Genomic DNA, 19,693 nt, shown 5'->3' on the forward strand with positions numbered 1-19,693 from the left:
GGAGCTCCCAGACTAAGACAGACTAGGAAAAAAGACCTGGTGATGTACTTCTGAAAATCAGCCAGTGAAAACGCTGTGGCTCACAACTAATCAAGGGGATGGTGTAGGGTCGGACAGCAATTCATTATGTTGTGCTTGGGATTCCCATGAGTCAGGGGTTGACTCCACAGCAGCTAACAACAGATACTACTTTAATGTTTCCAGTGATAGGGAATTTTCCAAATTGCTTGTTAGAAAAAAATTTTTAATTATTAGTTGTTATGACCTACATTTGTGAAATTTCTTGTTTTTCTTTAGATTTTGAGAAGTATGCTGTACAGAGGTTCGGAAGTTATGCGAGAAGTTGCTTGGGTCATATTTGATGAAATTCATTACATGAGAGATTCAGGTATTGTGCGTATTCTATGGTGTTGTTGAGATTTATGACAGTTATTTCCCCTTAACGCTGACCTTAGGAGTTTTGAACAAGAAGTTAAATTTTGCTTTGGATTTTGGTGTGGCTAGAGTTCTAGCAAACATCTGCTGCTTAAAATTGTTGACAGGAAAATCCTTGACAAACTGACTTGTCAACAGTGGATTTGACTTTGCTACTTAAATTGGATCTAACTGGAAATAATGTATCGCGCTGTCAACAATTTTAAGCGAATGTCTCCTAGAACTTAGCAAATGTTTGCTAGAACTTAGCAAACAGTAGAATTGCCCCATAGAGTTTCCAAAGCTATAAACCTTTATGGAAGCAGACTGCCACATCTTCCTTATGCAGAGTGGCTGGTGAGTTCAAACTGCTGGCCCTTTGGTGAAGCCAAGCGTTTAACCACTGTGCCACCAAGACTCCACTGTACCATCAGGGCTTCTTAATTCAAGTATGGCTCCTCAAATAGTAATTTTTCCTAGGTGAAGAAATGGAATTTCAAATAAAGGAAATGGAGTTAAAACAGATAATAGATTGCTCATATAACTGATATTAAAGGATTCCTAAAGCTTCTGATTAAAAAAGTTTAACTTTCTTGAGTTTTATTATTTTTAAAAAAAAAAAAACACTTTAAAAGTTAGACAACAAATCATGTTTATGGGAAAAAATTCCATGAGGATTATGAAATACACAAAAAGAAAAGTTATAAATATCCCTTTACTTGGGCCGTTAGACTGTTAATAATGAAAAAGTAGGTATATTTGAAACATGTCACTTGGTATTCCGTCAGTTCCTGGAGCCTTGTTTTTCTCTAGTGTATTCAGTGCAGCTTGGATTTCTTCCTTCAGTATCATTGGTTCTTGCTCATATACCGTTGTTGTTGTTGTCAGGTGCCATCAAGTTGGTTCTGACTCATAGCGACCCTATGCACAACAGAATGAAACACTGCCGTCCTCACAGTTGTTGCTATGCTTGAGCCCCCTGTTGCAGCCACTGTGTCAGTCCATTTCACTGAGGGTCTTCCTCTTTTTCACTGACCCCCTCTACTTTACCAATCATGATGTCCTTCTCCAGGGATTGATCCCTCCTGATAACATGTCCAAAGTACGTAAGATGCAGTCTCAGCATCCTTGTTTCTAAGGAGCATTCTAGTTGTACTTCCAAGACAGATTTCTTCATTCTTTTGGCAGTCCATAGCCTATTCAGTATTCGTCAACACCACAATTCAAAGGTGTCAGTTTTCCCTTCAGTTTCCTTATTCGTTATCTAGCTTTTGCATGCATATGAGGTGATTGAAAATACCCTGGCTTGGGTCAGGTACACCTTAGTCCTCAATGTGACATCTTTGCTTTTCAACACTTCTAAAGAGGTCTTTTGCAGCCTATTTGCCCAGTGCAGTACGTTGTTTGATTTCTTGACTACTGCTTCCGTGGGTGTTGATTTTGGATCCAAGTAAAATGAAATCCTTTACAACCTCAGTCTTTTCTCTGTTTATCATGATGTTCTCATTGGTCCAGTTGTGAGGATTTTTGTTTTCTTTATGTTGAGGCATAATCCATATTGAAGGCTGTGGTCTTTGATCTTCATCAGTAAGTGGTTCAAGTCTTCACTTTCAGCAAGCAAGGTTGTGTCCTCTGTATAACACGGACTGTTAATGAGTCATCCTCCAATCCTGATGCCTCAGTCTTCGTATAGTCCAGCTTTTTGGGTTTTTTGCTCAGCATACAGATTGGATAGGTATGGTGAAAGGACACAACCCTGATGCACAGATCATATGTTGCCTACTGAAATGGTTGAACATCGACCAATTCTTTTTGGTACGGTGACTCTGTGTATGCCTTCCATTTTCTTTTTTTTTTTTTAATTTTTATTGTGCTTTAAGTGAAAGTTTACAAATCAAGTCAGTCTCTCATACAAAAACCCATATACACCTTGCTGCACACTCGCAGTTACTCTCCCCCTAATGAGACAGCCCGCTCTCTCCCTCTGCTCTCTCTTTTCATGTCCATTTCGCCAGCTTCTACCCCCCTCCACCCTATCATCTCCCCTCCAGGCAGGAAATGCCAACATAGTCTCAAGTGTCCACCTGATGCAAGCAGCTCACTCCTCACCAGCATCCCTCTCCAACCCATTGTCCGGTCCAATCCATGTCTGAAGAGTTGACTTTGGGAATGATTCCTGTCCTGGGCCAACAGAAGGTGTGGGGGCCATGACCACCGGGGTCCTTCTAGTCTCAGTCAAACCATTAAGTCTGGTCTTTTTATGAGAATTTGGGGTCTGCATCCCATTGCTTTCCTGCTCCCTTAGGGGTTCTCTGTTGTGTTCTCTGTCAGGGCAGTCGTCGGTTGTAGCCAGGCACCATCTAGTTCTTCTGGTCTCAGGATGATGTAGTCCCAGGTTTGTGTGGCCCTTTCTGTCTCTTAGGCTTATAGTCACCTATTGTCCTTGGAGTTCTTCATTCTCCTTTGCTCCAGGTGGGTTGAGACCAATTGATGCATCTTAGATGGCTGCTTGCTAGCGTTTAAGACCCCAGACGCCACTCTTCAGAGTGGGATGCAGAATGTTTTCTTAATAGATTTTATTATGCCAGTTGACTTAGATATCCCCTGAAACCATGGTCCCCAGACCCCTGCCCCTGCTATGCTGGCCTTCGAAGCATTAAGTTTATTCAGGAAACTTATTTCCTTTTCGTTTGGTCCAATTATGCTGACTTCCTCTGTATTGTGTGCTGTCTTTCCCTTCACCTAAAGTAGTTCTTATCTACTGTCTAATTAGTGAATGTTCCTCTCCCACCCTCCCTCCCTTCCCCCCTCATAACCACGAAAGAAGGTTTTCTTCTCAGTTTAAACTATTTCTCAAGTTCTTATAATAGTGGTTTTATATAGTATTTGTTCTTTTGCAACTGACTAATTTCACTCAGCATAATGCCTTCCAAGTTCCTCCATGTTATGAAATGTTTCACAGATTCCTCACTGTTCTTTATCGATGTGTAGTATTCCATTGTGTGAATATACCATAATTTATTTATCCATTCATCCATTGATGGGCACCTTGGTTGCTTCCATCTTTTTGCTGTTGTAAACAGTGCTGCAGTAAATACGGGTGTGCATGTATCTGTTCGTGTAAAGGCTCTTATTTCTCTTCGATGTATTCCAGGGAGTGGGATTGCTAGATCGTATGGTAGTTGTATTTCTAGCTTTTAAGGAAGCGCCAAATTGGTTTCCAAAGTGGTTGTTGTACCATTTGACATTCCCACCAGTAGTGTATAAGTCTTCCAATCTCTGCACAGCCTCTCCTACATTTATTATTTTGTGTTTCTTGGATTAATGCCAGCCTTGTTGGAGTGAGATGAAATTTCATTGTAGTTTTGATCTGCATTTCTCTAATGGCTAATGATCGTGAACATTTCCTCATTTATCTGTTAGCTACTTGAATTGTCTTCTTCAGTGAAGTGTCTATTCATGTCTTTCGCCCATTTTTTAATTGGGTTGTTTGTCTTTTTGTACTTGAGTTTTTGCAGTGTCATGTAGATTTTAGAGATAAGGCACTGATCAGAAATGTCATAGCTAAAATCTTTTTCCCAGTCTGTAGGTAGTCATTTTACTCTTTTGGTGAAGTCTTTGGATGAGCATGGGTGTTTGATTTTTAGGACCTCCCAGTTATCTAGCTTTTCTTCTACATTCTTTATAATGTTTTGCATATGGTTTCTGCCATGTATTAGGTCTCCTAACGTGTTCCTATTTTTTCTTCCATGATCTGTAACGTTTTAGATTTTACATTTAGGTTTTTGACCCATTTTGAGTTAGTTTTTGTGCATGGAGTGAGGTATGGGTCTTGTTTCATTTTTTTGCAGATGGATATCCAGTTATGCCAGCACCATTTGTTAAAAAGACTGTCTTTTCCACATTTAACTGACTTGGGGCCTTTGGCAAATATCAACTGCTCATATGTGGATGGATTTGTTTCTGGATTCTCAATTCTGTTCCATTGGTCCATGTATCTGTTGTTGTACCAGTACCAGGCTGTTTTGACTACTGTGACGGTATAATAGGTTCTAAAATCAGGTAGAGTAAGGCCTCCCACTTTGTTCTTCTTTTTCAGTAATGCCTTATTTACCCAGGGCCTCTTTCCCTTCCATATGAAGTTGGTAATTTGTTTCCCCATCTCATTAAAGAATATCCTTGAGATTTTGATCGAAATTGCATCAAATATATAGATAGCTTTTGGTAGAATAGACTTTTTAATAATGTTAAGTCTTCCTATCCACGAGGAAGGTATGTTCTTCCACTTATGTAACTCTTTTGGTTTTCTTGAAGAAGTGTACTGTAGTTTTCTTTGTATAAGTCTTTTACATCTCTGGTAAGATTTATTCCTAAGTATTTTATCTTCTGGGGCTACTGTAAATGGCATTGATTTGGTGATTTCCTCTTCGATGTTCTTTTTGTTGGTGTAGAGGAATCAAACTGATTTTTGTATGTTTATCTTGTATCCCAATACTCTGCTGAACTCTTCTATTAGTTTCAGTAGTTTCCTGGAGGATTCCCTAGGGTTTTCTGTGTATGAGATCATGTCGTCCACAGATAGACATACTTTTACTTCTTGCCAGTCTGGATGCCCTTTATTTCTTTATCTAGCCTAACTGCTCTGGCTAGGACTTACCGTCACAATGTTGAATAAGAGTGGTGATAAAAACCATCCTTGTCTGGTTCCCCATCTCAGTGGGAATGTTTTCAGGCTCTCTCCATTTAGGATGATGTTGGCTGTTGGCTTTGTATAAATGCCGTTTATTATGTTGAAGAATTTTCCTTCTATTCCTATTTTGCTGAGAGTTTTTATCATGAGTAAGTGTTGAACTTTGTCAAATGCCTTTTCTGCATCAATTGATAAAATCGTGATTCTTATCTTTGGTTTTATTTTTGTGGTGGATTACATTAATTGTTTTCCTAATATTGAACCATCCCTGCATACCTGGTATGAATCCCACTTGGTCATGGGGAATTATTTTTTTGATATGTTGAATTCTATTGGTTAGAATTTTGCTGAGGATTTTTGAGTCTACATTCACGAGGGATATAGGTCTATAATTTTCTTTTCCTGTGGTGTATTTACCTGGTTTTGGTATCAGGGATATGGTGGCTTCATAGAATGAGTTTGGTAGTTTGCCGTCCTTTTTTATGCTCTGAAATACCTTTAGTAGTAGTGGTGTTAATTGTTTCCTGAAAGTTTGGTAGAACTCTGCAATGAAGCCCTCTGGACCAGGGCTTTTTTTTTGTTGGGATTGTTTTGATTACCTTTTCAATCTCTTCTTTTGTTATGGGTCTATTTAGTTGTTCTACCTCTGTAGGTGTTAGTTTAGGTTGGTGTGTTTCCAGGAATTCATCCATTTCTTCTAGGTTTTCAAATTTGTTTGAGTATAGTTTTTCCTAGTAATCTGATATGATTCTTTTAATTTCAGTTGGGTCTGTTGTAATATCGCCCATCTCATTTCTTATTCAGGTTCTTTGCTTCCTCTCCTGTTTTTGTTTTGTCAGTTTAGCCAGTGGTTTATCAATTTTGTTGAGTTTTTCAAAAAACCAGTTTTTGTTCTTGTTAATTCTTTCAATTGTTTTTCTGTTTTCTGTTTCATTTAGTTCAGCTCTATTTTTTATTATTTGTTTTCTTCTGGTGCCTGTGAGTTTCTTCTGTTGCTCTCTTTCTATTTGTTCAAGTTGTAGGGATAATTCTTTGATTTTGGCCCTTTGTTCTTTTTGGATGTGTGCATTTATTGTTATGAATTGGCCTCTGAGCACCACTTTTGCTGTGTCCCAGAGGTCCTGGTAGGAAGTGTTTTCATTCTCATTGGATTCTATGAATTTCTTTATTCCATCCTTAATGTCTTTTATAATCCAGCCTTTCTCGAGCAGCGTATTGTTCAGTTTCCAAGTGTTTGATTTCTTTTCCATGCTTTTCCTGTTATTGATTTCCACTTTTATGGCCTTATGGTCAGAGAAGATGCTTTGTAATATTTTAGCGTTATGCATTCTGCCAAGGCTTGCTTTATGACCTAATATGTGATCTACTGTAGAGAATGTTCCATGTGCACTAGAAAAGAAAGTATAGTTGGTTGCTGTTGGGTGGAGTGTTCTATATCTGTCTACGAGGTCAAGTTGGTTGATTGTGGCATTTAGATCTTCCGTGCCTTTATTGAGCTTCTTTCTGGATGTCCTGTCCTTCACCAAAAGTGGTGTGTTGATGTCTCCTACTATTATTGTGGAACTGTCTGTCTCACTTTTCAGTGCTGACAGAGTTTGTTTTATGTATGTTGCAGCCCTGTCATTGGGTGCATAAATATTTAATATGGTTGTATCTTCTTGGTGTATTGTCCCTTTAATTGTTATATAGTGTCCTTCTCCTTTCTGACGGATTTAATTTTAAAGTCTGTTTTGTCAGAAATTAATATTGCCACTCCTGCAATATTGTTCGCTTGATGTACTTTTTTCCATCCTTTGAGTTTTAGTATGTGTCTGTTAAGTCTAAGGTTTGTCTCTTGTAGGCAGCATATAGATGGATCTTGTGTTTTAATCCATTCTGCCACTCTCTATCTTTTTATTAGTGCATTTAGTCCATTTACAGTCAGGGTAATTATGGATAGGTATGAGTTTAGTGCTATCATTTTGTTGTGTTTTTTTGTGTGTTGACAGTTTCTTTTGCCCACTTGATTTTATGTGCTGAGCAGATTTTCTTTATATATTGTCCTTTCCTTATATTTGTTGTTGTTGATTTTGTTTCTGCTGAGTCTGTGTTTTTCCCTTGCATTTTATTTTGATGAGTAGGATAGTTTGTCTCCTTTGTGGTTACCTTATTATTTACCCCTATTTTTCTAAATTTAAAACTAACTTTTATTTCTGTGTATCGCCGTATCTTCCTCTCCATATGGGAGGTGTATGATTACATTTCTTATTCCCTCTTTATTTTTTTAATGTTGTCATCTTTTATATAGTAATTGCCGTATCCTGTGTTGGGCTTTTTTTAATTTTTTTTTTTTTTTTAATCTTGCTTTGCTTTTTGGATTTCCCCCTCTGGGTTGACTTCTGGTTGCTCTGCCCAGTGTTCTAGTCTTGGTTGATACCTGATATTACTGATTTTCTAACCAAAGAACTCCCTTTAGTATTTCTTGTAGTTTTGGTTTGGTTTTTACGAATTCCCTCAACTTGTGTTTATCTGGAAATGTCTTAATTTCACCTTCATATTTAAGAGACAGTTTCGATGTATATATGATTCTTGGCAGGCAGTTTTTTTCCTTCAGTTTTTTAAATATGTCATCCCATTGCCTTCTTGCCTGCATGGTTTCTGCCGAGTAGTCCGAGCTTATTCTTATTGGCTCTCCTTTGTAGGTGACTTTTCTTTTATCCCTCGCTGCTCTTATAATTGTCTCCTTATCTTTGGTTTTGGCAAGCCTGATTATAATATGTCTTGGTGACTTTCTTTTAAGATCTACCTTATGTGGAGGTCCATGAGCATCTTGGATAGATATCTTCTCATCTTTCACAATATCAGGGAAGTTTTCTGCCAACAAACCTTCAACAATTTTCTCTGTATATTCTGTTACCCTCCCTGTTCTGGTACTCCAGTCACTCGTAGATTATTTCTCTTGATAGAGTCCCACATGATTCTTAAGTTTTCTTCATTTTTTTAAATTCTTTTATCTTTCTTCAAATATATTAGTGCCACGTGATTTATCTTCGAGTTCAGAAATTCTAGCTTCTGCTTACTCGGTTCTGCTCTTCTGACTTTCTATTGAGTTATCTAATCTGTGATTTTGTTGTTAATCTTCTGAATTTCTGATTGCTGTCTGTCTGTGGATTTTTCCAGCTTATTAAACTTTTCATTATGTTCCTGAATAATCTTTCTAATTTCTTCAATTGCTTTATCTGTGTTTTCCCTGGCTTGTTCTGTGTATTGCCTCATTTGCTTCCTGATGTCTTGAGGGTTCTGTATATTAAACTTTTGTATTCTGCATCTGGTAATTCTAGGAATGCACTTTTATCTAGAAGATCCCTGGATTCTTTGTTTTGAGAGCCTGTTGACGTGATCATGGTCTGTTTCTTTATGTGACTTGATATTGACTGTTGTCTCCTAGCCATCTATAAGTTATTGTATTAGTTTATGCTTGCTTACTGTGTTGTAGCTGCTTGCTTTGTTTTATTTTGGTATACCCCTGTGGGTTGCCTGAGTGAGCTAGCTTGATTATTTTCACCTTTGGAGCTCTGGCATCCTGTCCCCAGCTGGCTAGAGCTGTTATCAGGTATATCAGTTTAGGAGTCCATTCAGTATTCTTGTATGAATTCAGCTCAGTTTCCAGGTAGCTGATCATCAAGTGTGTGGTATAGGCTCTGTCCTACAGTCTTAGAGGGCCAGGGGTTATTGGCATATATACCGATACCTGATTGCAGCAGGGGGTCATGCTCTGAACAAGGCAGGGGGCTGAGAACTGACCCCCAGGTGTCTCTGAGAAAAATGTGTCTCTGTTCCCTAGAGCGTGCTGGTGGGTGGGTTCTGCAGAGGGACCATGGGCACCCAAAGTTTTTGGTTGTGAGGACTGGGAGGTACCAGTTACCTTTGGACCCCTGTCACAGGTGGCTGGGTGGTCCGAGTGGAGCTACCAGTCCTTAGGTCCCTGACGTGGTTAGGTGAGGACCTAGTTTAATAGGCAAAGCAGTGTCGAACATCAAACACCCATCTCTCCACCACACAGCTGAAATGGTTGGAGTTTGTCAACAAGGAACTATTCTCCCAAAATAGGCCCACACAGGTCCATGCAGAAGGGAAAGTTGCTCAAGGTCCATGGACAGTTTGTGCCTGGACAGGAGCCGCTTGTGTCCTGAGCTCTCCCGTTAATGGAGCTAGCAAATTATCTTTTCCCTCCCAGTTGCAAATTTTTTCCTTCCCCAAGGCTGGGACGATGGCTCTAGGTACTCACCAGGGTCTATCTCAGGCCCAGGGATTCAGCCGCTGAAGCCAGCTTGGCGGTGCGGAGGGCGCGGTAAAACATACGCAGATACTTAGCTTTTGCCGAGAGCACCTTTCTCCTTAGGTTCCGGATGTGTGAGTAGGCTGTGTGGCTGGCTGCTTCTCTCTGAGGAAACTGTGGCCGAACGCTAGTACCAGCCCGCCACTGCCGCCGCCACTCCGGGAATGGTGCCTGAGGGCTCCCCGCGATTCGGGTCCGGTAACTCCTCTCCACTTCTGAATGGCCTCTTCCTCCCTCTGCCACTCAGTTCATTGTCTAAGCTTGCCTTTGATGCTCAGGGCTCCCAGCTTGTCACAAATACTCTCGTTTCACTTGTTTTTTCGGGTCTTTGTTGTAAAGAGGGCTCGCCAGAAACATCTGTCTATTCTGCCATCTTCGCTCTGTCTCTCCTTCCATCTTCTTTTGATGCCTCCCACATCATTCAGTATTTTCCGAGTAGAATCTTTCAGTGTTGCAACTGAAGGCTTGAATTTTTCTTCAGTTCTTTCAGCTTGAGCAAGTTTAAGAAAGAGTTTCTTCTGACATCTATTTTTGTCTTTTTTTTTCTTTCCTGTCTTTGTCCTCTTGCTTCCTTCATGTATGATGCTATATGTAAGAGTAATAGTGTGTCTTTGAAATTTTTTGCTGTAACTTTGTACAAGCATTAACCTCTGCTTCTCAAAGTAAAATGGAATACTACTCTCCTGCCTTTTCACTGGGGCTCCCATTAGGCTGTTTGAAAAGGATTCAGTCTGGAGCTGCTCTTTGCAGGATGTTATTTCAGAGTTTTTTTTTTTTATAGTGGTTTGGTCTACCTGATCGATTCATAGTGAAAACTAACGTAGTTTTCAGTAAGGTTCTATGACTCAGAATATCCCTGTGTGAAGTGATCTTCGTTTCTAATTATTGAGCTTGTGAGAAAATAATATGAGGTACTGTAACTAAGGTGACTCTGATTTCTAAGGTATATTTGTTTTTTTCAGAGCGTGGTGTGGTATGGGAAGAAACTATTATTTTGCTTCCTGATAATGTCCACTATGTCTTTCTTTCGGCTACTATTCCAAACGCTCGACAATTTGCTGAATGGATTTGCCACTTACACAAGCAGGTATATTCTCTCCCTTTATAGATGCCTTCGGTATTCAAAACATTATGGATTACCCTAACTGTGTCCTATACTTTGTTTCTAATGCTGTCTAGAATAAAAAAAAAAATTTAACGTGAAACTACATATCATATCAGGCAGCTTATCAAAACCAACTGACTGGCTTTTTGCAAGTGATTTCTGAGCCCCGTCTCAAACCAAAAATAAATCAAAATTCCTGTGAGTCGGACTTTAGAATATCTAATTTTCAAAAGTTCCCAAGTTGATTTTGATCAGGTTTGGTTTGGAAACTATTGCATTCATTCATACGTTGAGTCTCCAGTACATAGTGGAGAATTTCCTCTAAGACCTTGGTACCAAGAAAAGCTGGGGATATCCCGAGCATCTGATTTAATTTTACCATGTGAACACTGTGAAGCTTTTTATGACTGTGTTTCCGTTTTGCCTTTCTGGTTTACCTTTAGCAAGTGTATGAAAAAACCAAACTGATTGTCTTTTAGTCAGTTCTGACTCATAGTGATCCTGTAGCAGCTCTATAGAACCTAATAACAAATATTTGTTTGTGTATACTGAGTTTGTTCTTAGTTTTATTTTGTGGCCCTTATTTTTTCTTACACTGATAGTCTTATGAACTTATTTTTATCCTTTTATGAGCGTTCTAATAGCATTTTGTTGCATTCACCCATGTTGCTTCTGGCAGATAGAAACGTAGTTCTGGGGGAACTAGATCAATCTACCACTTTAATAAGGCTTATAAGGATCTGTAGAGCAGAAATGTGCCGTTTTATCTCAGGAAGTCTTCTGTATTATCTTGCTACTGTTCCATAGAAACAGAGGTATCTTCTTAATTACAGCATCCCAATTTTACAGTATGAATCCAGATTATTATTAAAGTTCAGGTTGTGTATTTTGCTGTGTTTAGGGAATTGGTAAATTGAAAAGATGGTTTATAATTTGATAGACTTAACTTTTCCACATTTTTCTATGGCCTGGTTCTTAAAAAAAAAAAAAAAGTGTCTCTTTGAAATCTGAATTCGCTACTTTATTTCCACAAGGGCTTTTAGGCAGATCAAATACACAGTTCTATTTTGGATAAATAAAATTTATTATGCTTAATTATTCATTTTCCTTTTTACAGCCTTGCCATGTGATTTATACAGATTATCGGCCTACTCCATTGCAGCATTACATTTTCCCAGCCGGAGGAGATGGCCTCCACCTTGTAGTTGATGAAAATGTAAGATGATTGTCTTTCTTTTATATCGTATTTTATACCTTGTTTTTCTCTAATTTAAAACGAAGAGAGTAATAACAAGAGATCTATTTATTTTTTAACTTAAGTAGCTTTACAGTGCAAGTTGATTGTTCTTTTTGTATTTTCTTTTCAAAAAATAAAATATTTGTGTTTTTCTTATGAATAAATTATATTTTTCTCCTTTCCAAATTTTTTAAAATGCCTGGAGGTTGGGGGCTCTGTGCATGTTTCAGATATCTCCTGTGTACTCTTCTCAGGTTTATAATCTTTTTATTACCTCTGTCACAGATTTTTTTAATTATTATTTTTGAATCATAGTTAAATTATTTGTGATAATTGCTAATTATCATTTAAAATTTTCTTATTATCTCTTTGTTTTGAGAGTGTATAAAATATTTGAATTATGATTTAGTATTTGTGAAATTACATAGAAAATGTCTGTGATTCCAGGGTGACTTCAGGGAAGATAATTTTAATACTGCAATGCAAGTGCTTCGAGATGCAGGTGATTTGGCAAAAGGAGACCAGAAAGGTCGAAAAGGTGGAACTAAAGGTAATTTGGAACTTTACTTTGAAAGAATTCTATATAAAAATTGTATATTCAAATTACTCTGACATTTTCTGTTTTTTACTTATTTTTCTTCAGGAAGCTATATCAAAATCTAGGTGGTATGTGAGGAAATTCGGTGGTTAAATGTTGATTTTAAGCATTATGTAACTTTGAAAGCAATCTAATCTTTTTTCCCATATTATAGCTTTTTTGAGGTAAAATCCACATACCATTAAAACCATCTTTGTAAAGTGTAGAATTCCATTGTTTTTAATATAAAACCACTGTTTCCAGAACATTTTTATCACCTCTGAAAGAAACCCCATACCCATTAGCATTCACTCCTTATTTTACTTCCAGTCTCAGGCAATTACTAGTCTACTTTCTGTAGTTATGGATTTACATATCCTGGACATTTCATGTAAGTGGAATCATACAATATATGGCCGTTTTTTGTCTGGCTTCTTTTACTTAGCATAATGTGTTTAAGGTTCATCAGTGTCATAGCATGTATCACTGCATTGTTCTCTTTTGTGGCCAAACAACATTCCGTTGTACGGATATACCACATTTCATTTATCCATTCATCAGTCGATGGACATATGGATTGTTTCCACTTTTCGGCTGTTATACTGATGTTTTGTGGAACTGTCATACTGTTTTCCAGAGTGGATGCACCATTTTACATAACCAGCCATGTACGAGGGTTCCAGTTTCTCTGTCTCTTTGCCATCACGTGTTATTATCTTTTTGATTACAGCCATCCTGGTGGATGTGAAGTGTTACCTCATTATGGTTTGATATTCTTATCGCTGATGCTGATAATGTTGAGCATCTTTTCATGTGCTCCTTGACCGTTTGTGTATCTTCTTTGGGGAAATGTCTGTGTAGATCCCTTGCATGTGTTTATTTTTTAAAAAAATATTGTGCTTTAGGTGAAAGTTTACAGCTCAGGTTAATTTCTCATACAAAAATTTATTTACTTTTATGCAACACTAATTGCAGTCCCTATAATGTGACAGCACACTCCCCCTTTCCAGCCCGGGTTTCCTGTGTCCATCCAGCCAGCCCCTGTCCTTGTGTGTCTTCTCATCCTGCCTCTGGACAGGAGCTACCCATTTGGTCTTGTGTATCTGCTTGAACTAAGAAGCACACTCTTCATGAGTATTATTTTATGTTTTATAGTCCAATCTAAGCTTTGTCTGAAGCGTGGGCTTCAGGAATGGCTTTAGTTCTGGGTTAACAGAGTGTCCAGGGTCCGTGGCTTCAAGGGCTTCTCTAGTCTCAGACCATTAAGTCTGATGTTTTTATTAGCTTGCACATTTTTTAATTGGGTCATTTGTCTTTTTATTCTCCACTTGCAAGACTTCTTTACATAATCTGGATATGAGGCCATTATTAGATATATGATTTGCAAAAATTGTGTCCCATTCCATGGGTCATGTTTTCACTTTCTTGATGGTGTTCATTGAAACACAAAAGTTTTTAATTTGCATAAGTCCAGTTTATCTGTTTTTGGTTTTTGTGTGTTTGTGTATGTGTTTGAGCTTTTGGTATTATATCCAAGAAGGCTTTGCCTAACCCAAGGTCATGAAGATTTACTACTGTTTTTTCTTCTAAGAGTTTTATAGTTTTAGCACTTACATTTAGGTCTGATCAATCTTGATTTAATTTTTCTGTATGGTCGATCTCTTTTTTTTTGCAGGACCATCAAATGTGTTCAAGATTGTGAAGATGATTATGGAAAGAAATTTTCAACCTGTAATTATTTTCAGTTTTAGTAAGAAAGATTGTGAAGCTTATGCACTTCAAATGACCAAACTAGATTTTAACACAGGTACTACATAATTTCAGTATAGTTTTATGTTATGTGAAAATGGAGCGTAAGATACATTTCTAGTAATACATTTCTCTATTGTGTATTACTAGCATATGCAGTTCACCTTACAGTTACAATGGTAGGTACGTAGCGTATTTCTGAAAGCATTTAAGAGACCGCTGATCATTTATTTCTTCTCTATTCTTTCACTGAAAGAGGTGAGTACATTGCTGTGTGTAAAATCCTAAGAGCCCTATCAAAAAACGTTAGAATCATGCCTTCTTATACTTCATTGCCACAAGCTCCTCAATGATTACGGTTCTCTGTCCAACTAGTTAATAGTGGATCTCTTGGTGTGACCACCTTCTGCAATGATACTCTGCTTCAGTCTTCTAGAAGCTACTTTGTACCTAATTGTGCTATAGCTCTCAAAGTGAGATAACTTTTAGCAAATTGATAAATTACTTTCATACATCAATTATAGATGTAACTCACCTAAAGGCACACAGTGAAATATTAGATCAGCTGGGCCTAGCATTGCAGTGTGTTGAATACCAACGTAATTGTCATTCGGTTCTGCCTTTTACATATATAATCCTGTACAATGAGAAGTGACTAACACCTTGAATTGTTCAAATTCAAATTTTAGTTGTACTGTTCTTTATCAAGGCACACAACTAGACTAATGTATGTTTTTTGATTAAGTGAATTGCTCTGCTTATGAATGTTTTCTGGTAACTTCTAGTGTTGAATAGGCTTGAAGTTGCAGGGTTATATACTGATTGATTCATGAAGTATTTGTTGAGTACCTGCTATCTGGTAGACACTGTACAGGAAGCAGTGTAATGGTTAAGAGCATGGGCTTGGGATTTCTGGCTCTAACAGGCCAATTTTATACTTTTCAATTTTACTTTCCTTAGTAAAAAGCAGATAATGGTGGTTCTCGTGTCCTCTAATTGTGAGACTTAAATGAGATAGTTACATGTTACGTTCTTAGGATAGTTAATTATTAATGTTACTGTTTCATAACATAGTACTTTTCTTCAGGGATTAAGTTTGCTAGATAGGTTCTTAAAGACAATGAATTCTGTTAAATCTGTGGTAATTTTGATCTGACATTCCTTTTTGATCGTCTTAAATACTCTACAGACTCTTATTTCTTTGTAGAAAATGAGTGAAATTTGTTGTCACTCACTCGTTTTGACATTTATGTACCTTTGGATTTTCTCTTTAGATGAAGAGAAGAAGATGGTTGAAGAAGTATTCAGTAATGCAATTGACTGCCTGTCTGATGAAGATAAAAAGCTCCCTCAGGTGAGTGTTTAACATCACTAAGTAAAGTGTCAATATTAATAGATAAGACCTCAGCTGCTAACCACAAGGTTGGCAGTTTGAATCAACCAGCCACTCCTTGGAAACCCTGTGTGGCAGTTCTGCTCTGTCCTGTAGGGTCACTTTGAGTCAGAAATGACCCAACAACAGTGGGTTTGGTTTTTTTGTTTGTTTGTTTTTTATATTCACTTTACATTTCTTTGTTGTGTTCCTGTATTTCACTGTTTGCGCACTGCAGCAAATAGTGTTGCACTGAAACGATACCTTGATTTGTATTTTAAATTTCTGAAATGGTGAAAGGAGGAAAGATTTACTGCCCAAAGGAACTTTTCTCTGAAAGCTTGCATGGTCTGAAAATTAATGTTTCTGTGCCTAATACTGAAAAAGTTTAATGTTTTAAATAGTTACATTTTAAATTCATAAGGCTACCAAACAATACAATAGAGCACACCTTATAAAAATCACGTATTTAGTGAGAAATTTAATGTCAGGTTTGTTTTAATTCAGTGTTTTTTTTTTTTTTTTTTCACTTTTGCTCTTTATTGGAATTGCTGAGGGAGTTGTAAAAAAGTACTGATGCCTGGGTGCTACTCCCAGAGATTCTGATTTAATTGGTTTGTCGTGTGTCCTATTCATTAGAATATCTTAAAAGCACCCCCAGTGATTCTAATGTATAGCCAAAGTTGAGAACTGCTGTATCCAATATATGAAAGTTTTGTTTTGCGCAAAGAAAAATTGGGAGATCATATTCTGCTTTACAAATGAATACTTTGTTTTATAAATAGTAGCATGTTTCTTAGTACTTAAAATAGTGTTTAGTTTTAAAAATATGACAGGTTTTCTTCCCATCTGAATTATTAGTATCTAAGGACTGAGCCGTATCTTTATACCTTTTTAGTATCCTAGCACACTTCTAATGTTGTATGCCGTCAAGTCTATTCCAACTTATAGCGACCCTGTATGACAAAGTAGAACTGTCCCATAAGGTTTCCTAGGTTGTAATCTTTACGGGAGCAGATTGCCAGGTCTTTTCTCCCACAGAGCAGCTGGTAGGTTTGAATCACCAACCTTTCAGTTAGCAGCCAAGAGTTTAACCATTGCACCACCAGGACTTCATACACTTCTAATAGTAAGTATTTAATGGAACATGATATAATGATAAAGAGAATGAACTCTTTGTAATTTGTACATATTTATATTAAATATATTTTATACTTATTTTTCTTCCACTTGAGTTGGCAATATCTTTTAAGTTTATTTTGTGCAGATACAAAGTTTGCCTTCATAGCTTGTAATTTTCTTAGAGGAGATGAAGTGATGCTGGAAAATTTGAAATTAAACACCAGAGCTCTTGTAAAGTGCATTTAACACAAGAAGACATGCCTTTCATGTTACATAAAGCTAGACCCTAACTTTTTTTTTTTTTTTTTTTTGAGTTTAATAATCTTTGGGAACATGGGTTTGGGTTTTGCCTTTATCCTGCAACTATGAAGTTATATAACATTTTGTTTAAACAGCTTTTTTTTTCTTGATTGAATTACCCCTTTTTCTTAGTTTAGTATTTTTAAATTTCCGTTTCCTCACATCATTATAAAATAAATGTTATTCCAAAATCACAGGTTGAACACGTTCTTCCTCTTTTGAAGCGGGGCATTGGTATTCACCACGGAGGCTTACTTCCTATTTTAAAGGAAACCATTGAAATTCTCTTTTCTGAAGGATTGATAAAGGTATGGTTTATGTTTATTATGCTTTAGAATTGTGTTACATGAGTGGTTTGAAAATTATAGACAGCAATGTTGATAGGTAGTGTTGTGGGTTTTTTGTTTGTTTTTAAGTCCATGTGCAATGATTTAGGAAACGGACTTGATTTTTTATATATAACTTACACCTCATAAATTTTGAGTTATAAGTAAAATCATCTGTTTTCCTTTTCTTGTCTTAAAGTAAGTGGTAACACTGTTAGATACAATCTGGAATTTTGAAGAAGGTGCTATTTAGTTACCAGGCATGGAGTTGAGTCTATAAGTGGATTCCTTTCTACATATGGATTAAAAGGATGCACTTAGAGAAGACAAGAATTGCCGGTTAGACTTAGGAAAGAGAGCTTTTCAAACGTTCTAATTTAAACCAAAGAGTCAGATTTTAAAAAGAAAAGGTAGAAGTTGATTTTATATGCAAATGGAATATTAAAAATGGGAAACAACTTACACAGTAGCCATAAGCCTATACATGACACAAATTATTTTAGGTTTTAAAATCAGACATTAAAGAATCATGTTAGAGATTTATCGTAAGAACCTCAGCACTAAGCAGAATATTCCAAAGAAATCTACTTACCTTGAAAAAGTGGCTTGAGGTATTTTAGATAAAGAATTGGTCACTATTTACATCTGGGACATGGGAAGGACCTGTCAGTGTTCCTTTCTGGACATTGTATATTTATTGTACCCTACTTAAAAAAATTTTTTTTAATCTAAATGGTATTTATTGGTTGTAAAATTCAAGTAGAACAATTGTTCATAAAGTAAAAAATGAGAGACTGTCCTTTCCCTTCACTTTCCAGAAATATCCACTAGCTTGCATATAAATACACATGTGGTTTATTTTTAATCTACTTCCCTATTGATGAAAATTTAGACTATTTAATAGTACTTCAGTGACTTTCCTTGTCCGTACATCTTTGTGTTCTCATACCTCTATTTTTTGGTAAAGTGTTAGAAGTGAGCTGACAGATCTCCTCTCAGAGATCTTAAAGTTGAAGCGATCCCCAAAACTGGTGCATCATCAGTGAAGGAACCAAGAATTTTTGCAGCATAAAGGTTTGTCCATTAGGCCAGAGGTATTCTCTCCTGTCACCAACACTGGAATTTAAGGACTGTTTTCTCCTGAATTAAAAAATTTCTGGGATGCAAATGTTTATGTGTAATATGGAAGTGCATCTTCTGGGAACAGCGTATTGCCCACTTTATTTTTGTAGGGCCTAGTCACTGGGTTTTTTTTTTTAGTTAATGACTAAGGAGCCCTGGTGATGCAGTGGTTAAAGTGATAGACTGCTAATCAAAAGGTTGGCAGTTCAAAACCACCAGTGGCTCTGTGGGAAAAAGATGTGGCAATCTGCTTTTGTAGAGATTTACAGCTGCCTTAGGAACCCTGTAGGGTTGTTATGACTTGGATTGACCCGATGGCCATGGGTTTGGTTTTGGTCTTTAGGTTAATGACTAATTTTAAAAAATTAATAACATGTTTATTTACATTTAAATGATAAAACTAGTTTTCGGGTTAAAATGCATTTAATTCTGTATTTATTTAGGCCTTATTTGCTACAGAGACTTTTGCTATGGGAATTAACATGCCAGCTAGAACTGTTTTATTTACAAACGCCCGCAAATTTGATGGAAAAGATTTCCGATGGGTAAGTAAAGTAGTAGATATATTGAAATAATTTTTATCTTTGTTTTACTTAAGGTAACTTTGACTCATGTAATGAAAATATTTTAATACTTCATAATCAAGTTTTAATGATTAAAACAATCTTAAATATATATCAAATTTATTTTTCCTTTATGGGATTTTTATTTTCAGGCTTACAGTAGTCAAGGGAAAGTATGATGATCATAGAAACATGATTCCTGGATTACAGGCGTGTTCAGTAGAGTCATCCCTGAGACTCAGGCGGATGCTAGCTTTAAGGATTTCACAAAAATTTGATATTAGATATCTGTGTTGGTCTAGCAATCAGCAGGTTGGAGGTAGGGGTAGGGGATGAAGGTAGAACAAGTGGCTCTAAAATGGTCCTGAAGATTAATCCGTTTGTTTTTTATGCATTTTGGCTTTCTCCAAGCAGGGAATATCACTCGGAACTATATAGATCACTATTTTATAACTTTTAGCGGCTATCGTTCTCCTCTCCGCATTGAAACTGACTTTGTAGCCGGGAGTGGGGGGGGGGGGCACACTTCTCTTTATTCTAACAAGGGCCTATTTGGGAATTTCCCTGTCTTTGGCTGATCTTAGAGATTTTCACACTCAAATACTCAGGAATTTGTACTTGTGCTAATACAATAAGGCAATCAAGGTTAGATTTTTAGACCCCCTTAAAATTCTATAAAATTCTGTGTTTTGTACCCTGCCACCTCATCCTCATCAAAGAAGATTCTTTTAGGTAAGGGTGTTTGGTGTTAGGGAATAAGTGTGCAGATGATTCATGAGTGCTTTAAAACATTTTAAA

The 19,693-nt window shown here is 37.0% G+C and overlaps 1 protein-coding gene across 2 annotated transcripts in view; it reads left to right on the forward strand.

Moving 5' to 3' along the window:
- Positions 1-19,693, forward strand: part of MTREX (Mtr4 exosome RNA helicase) — a 122,775-nt gene that overhangs the window by 34,852 nt on the left and 68,230 nt on the right. For both annotated transcript variants that reach the window (XM_064271964.1, XM_064271967.1), the window contains exons 7-14: positions 298-388; positions 10,385-10,509; positions 11,645-11,743; positions 12,212-12,314; positions 14,017-14,148; positions 15,365-15,444; positions 17,082-17,192; positions 18,776-18,877. In XM_064271964.1, the coding sequence (XP_064128034.1) occupies positions 298-388; positions 10,385-10,509; positions 11,645-11,743; positions 12,212-12,314; positions 14,017-14,148; positions 15,365-15,444; positions 17,082-17,192; positions 18,776-18,877 (843 nt within the window). The remainder of the gene's footprint in view (positions 1-297; positions 389-10,384; positions 10,510-11,644; positions 11,744-12,211; positions 12,315-14,016; positions 14,149-15,364; positions 15,445-17,081; positions 17,193-18,775; positions 18,878-19,693) is intronic.

The sequence above is a fragment of the Loxodonta africana genome, chromosome 2 (assembly GCF_030014295.1).
Source record: "Loxodonta africana isolate mLoxAfr1 chromosome 2, mLoxAfr1.hap2, whole genome shotgun sequence".
Taxonomy (NCBI): Eukaryota; Metazoa; Chordata; class Mammalia; order Proboscidea; family Elephantidae; genus Loxodonta; species Loxodonta africana.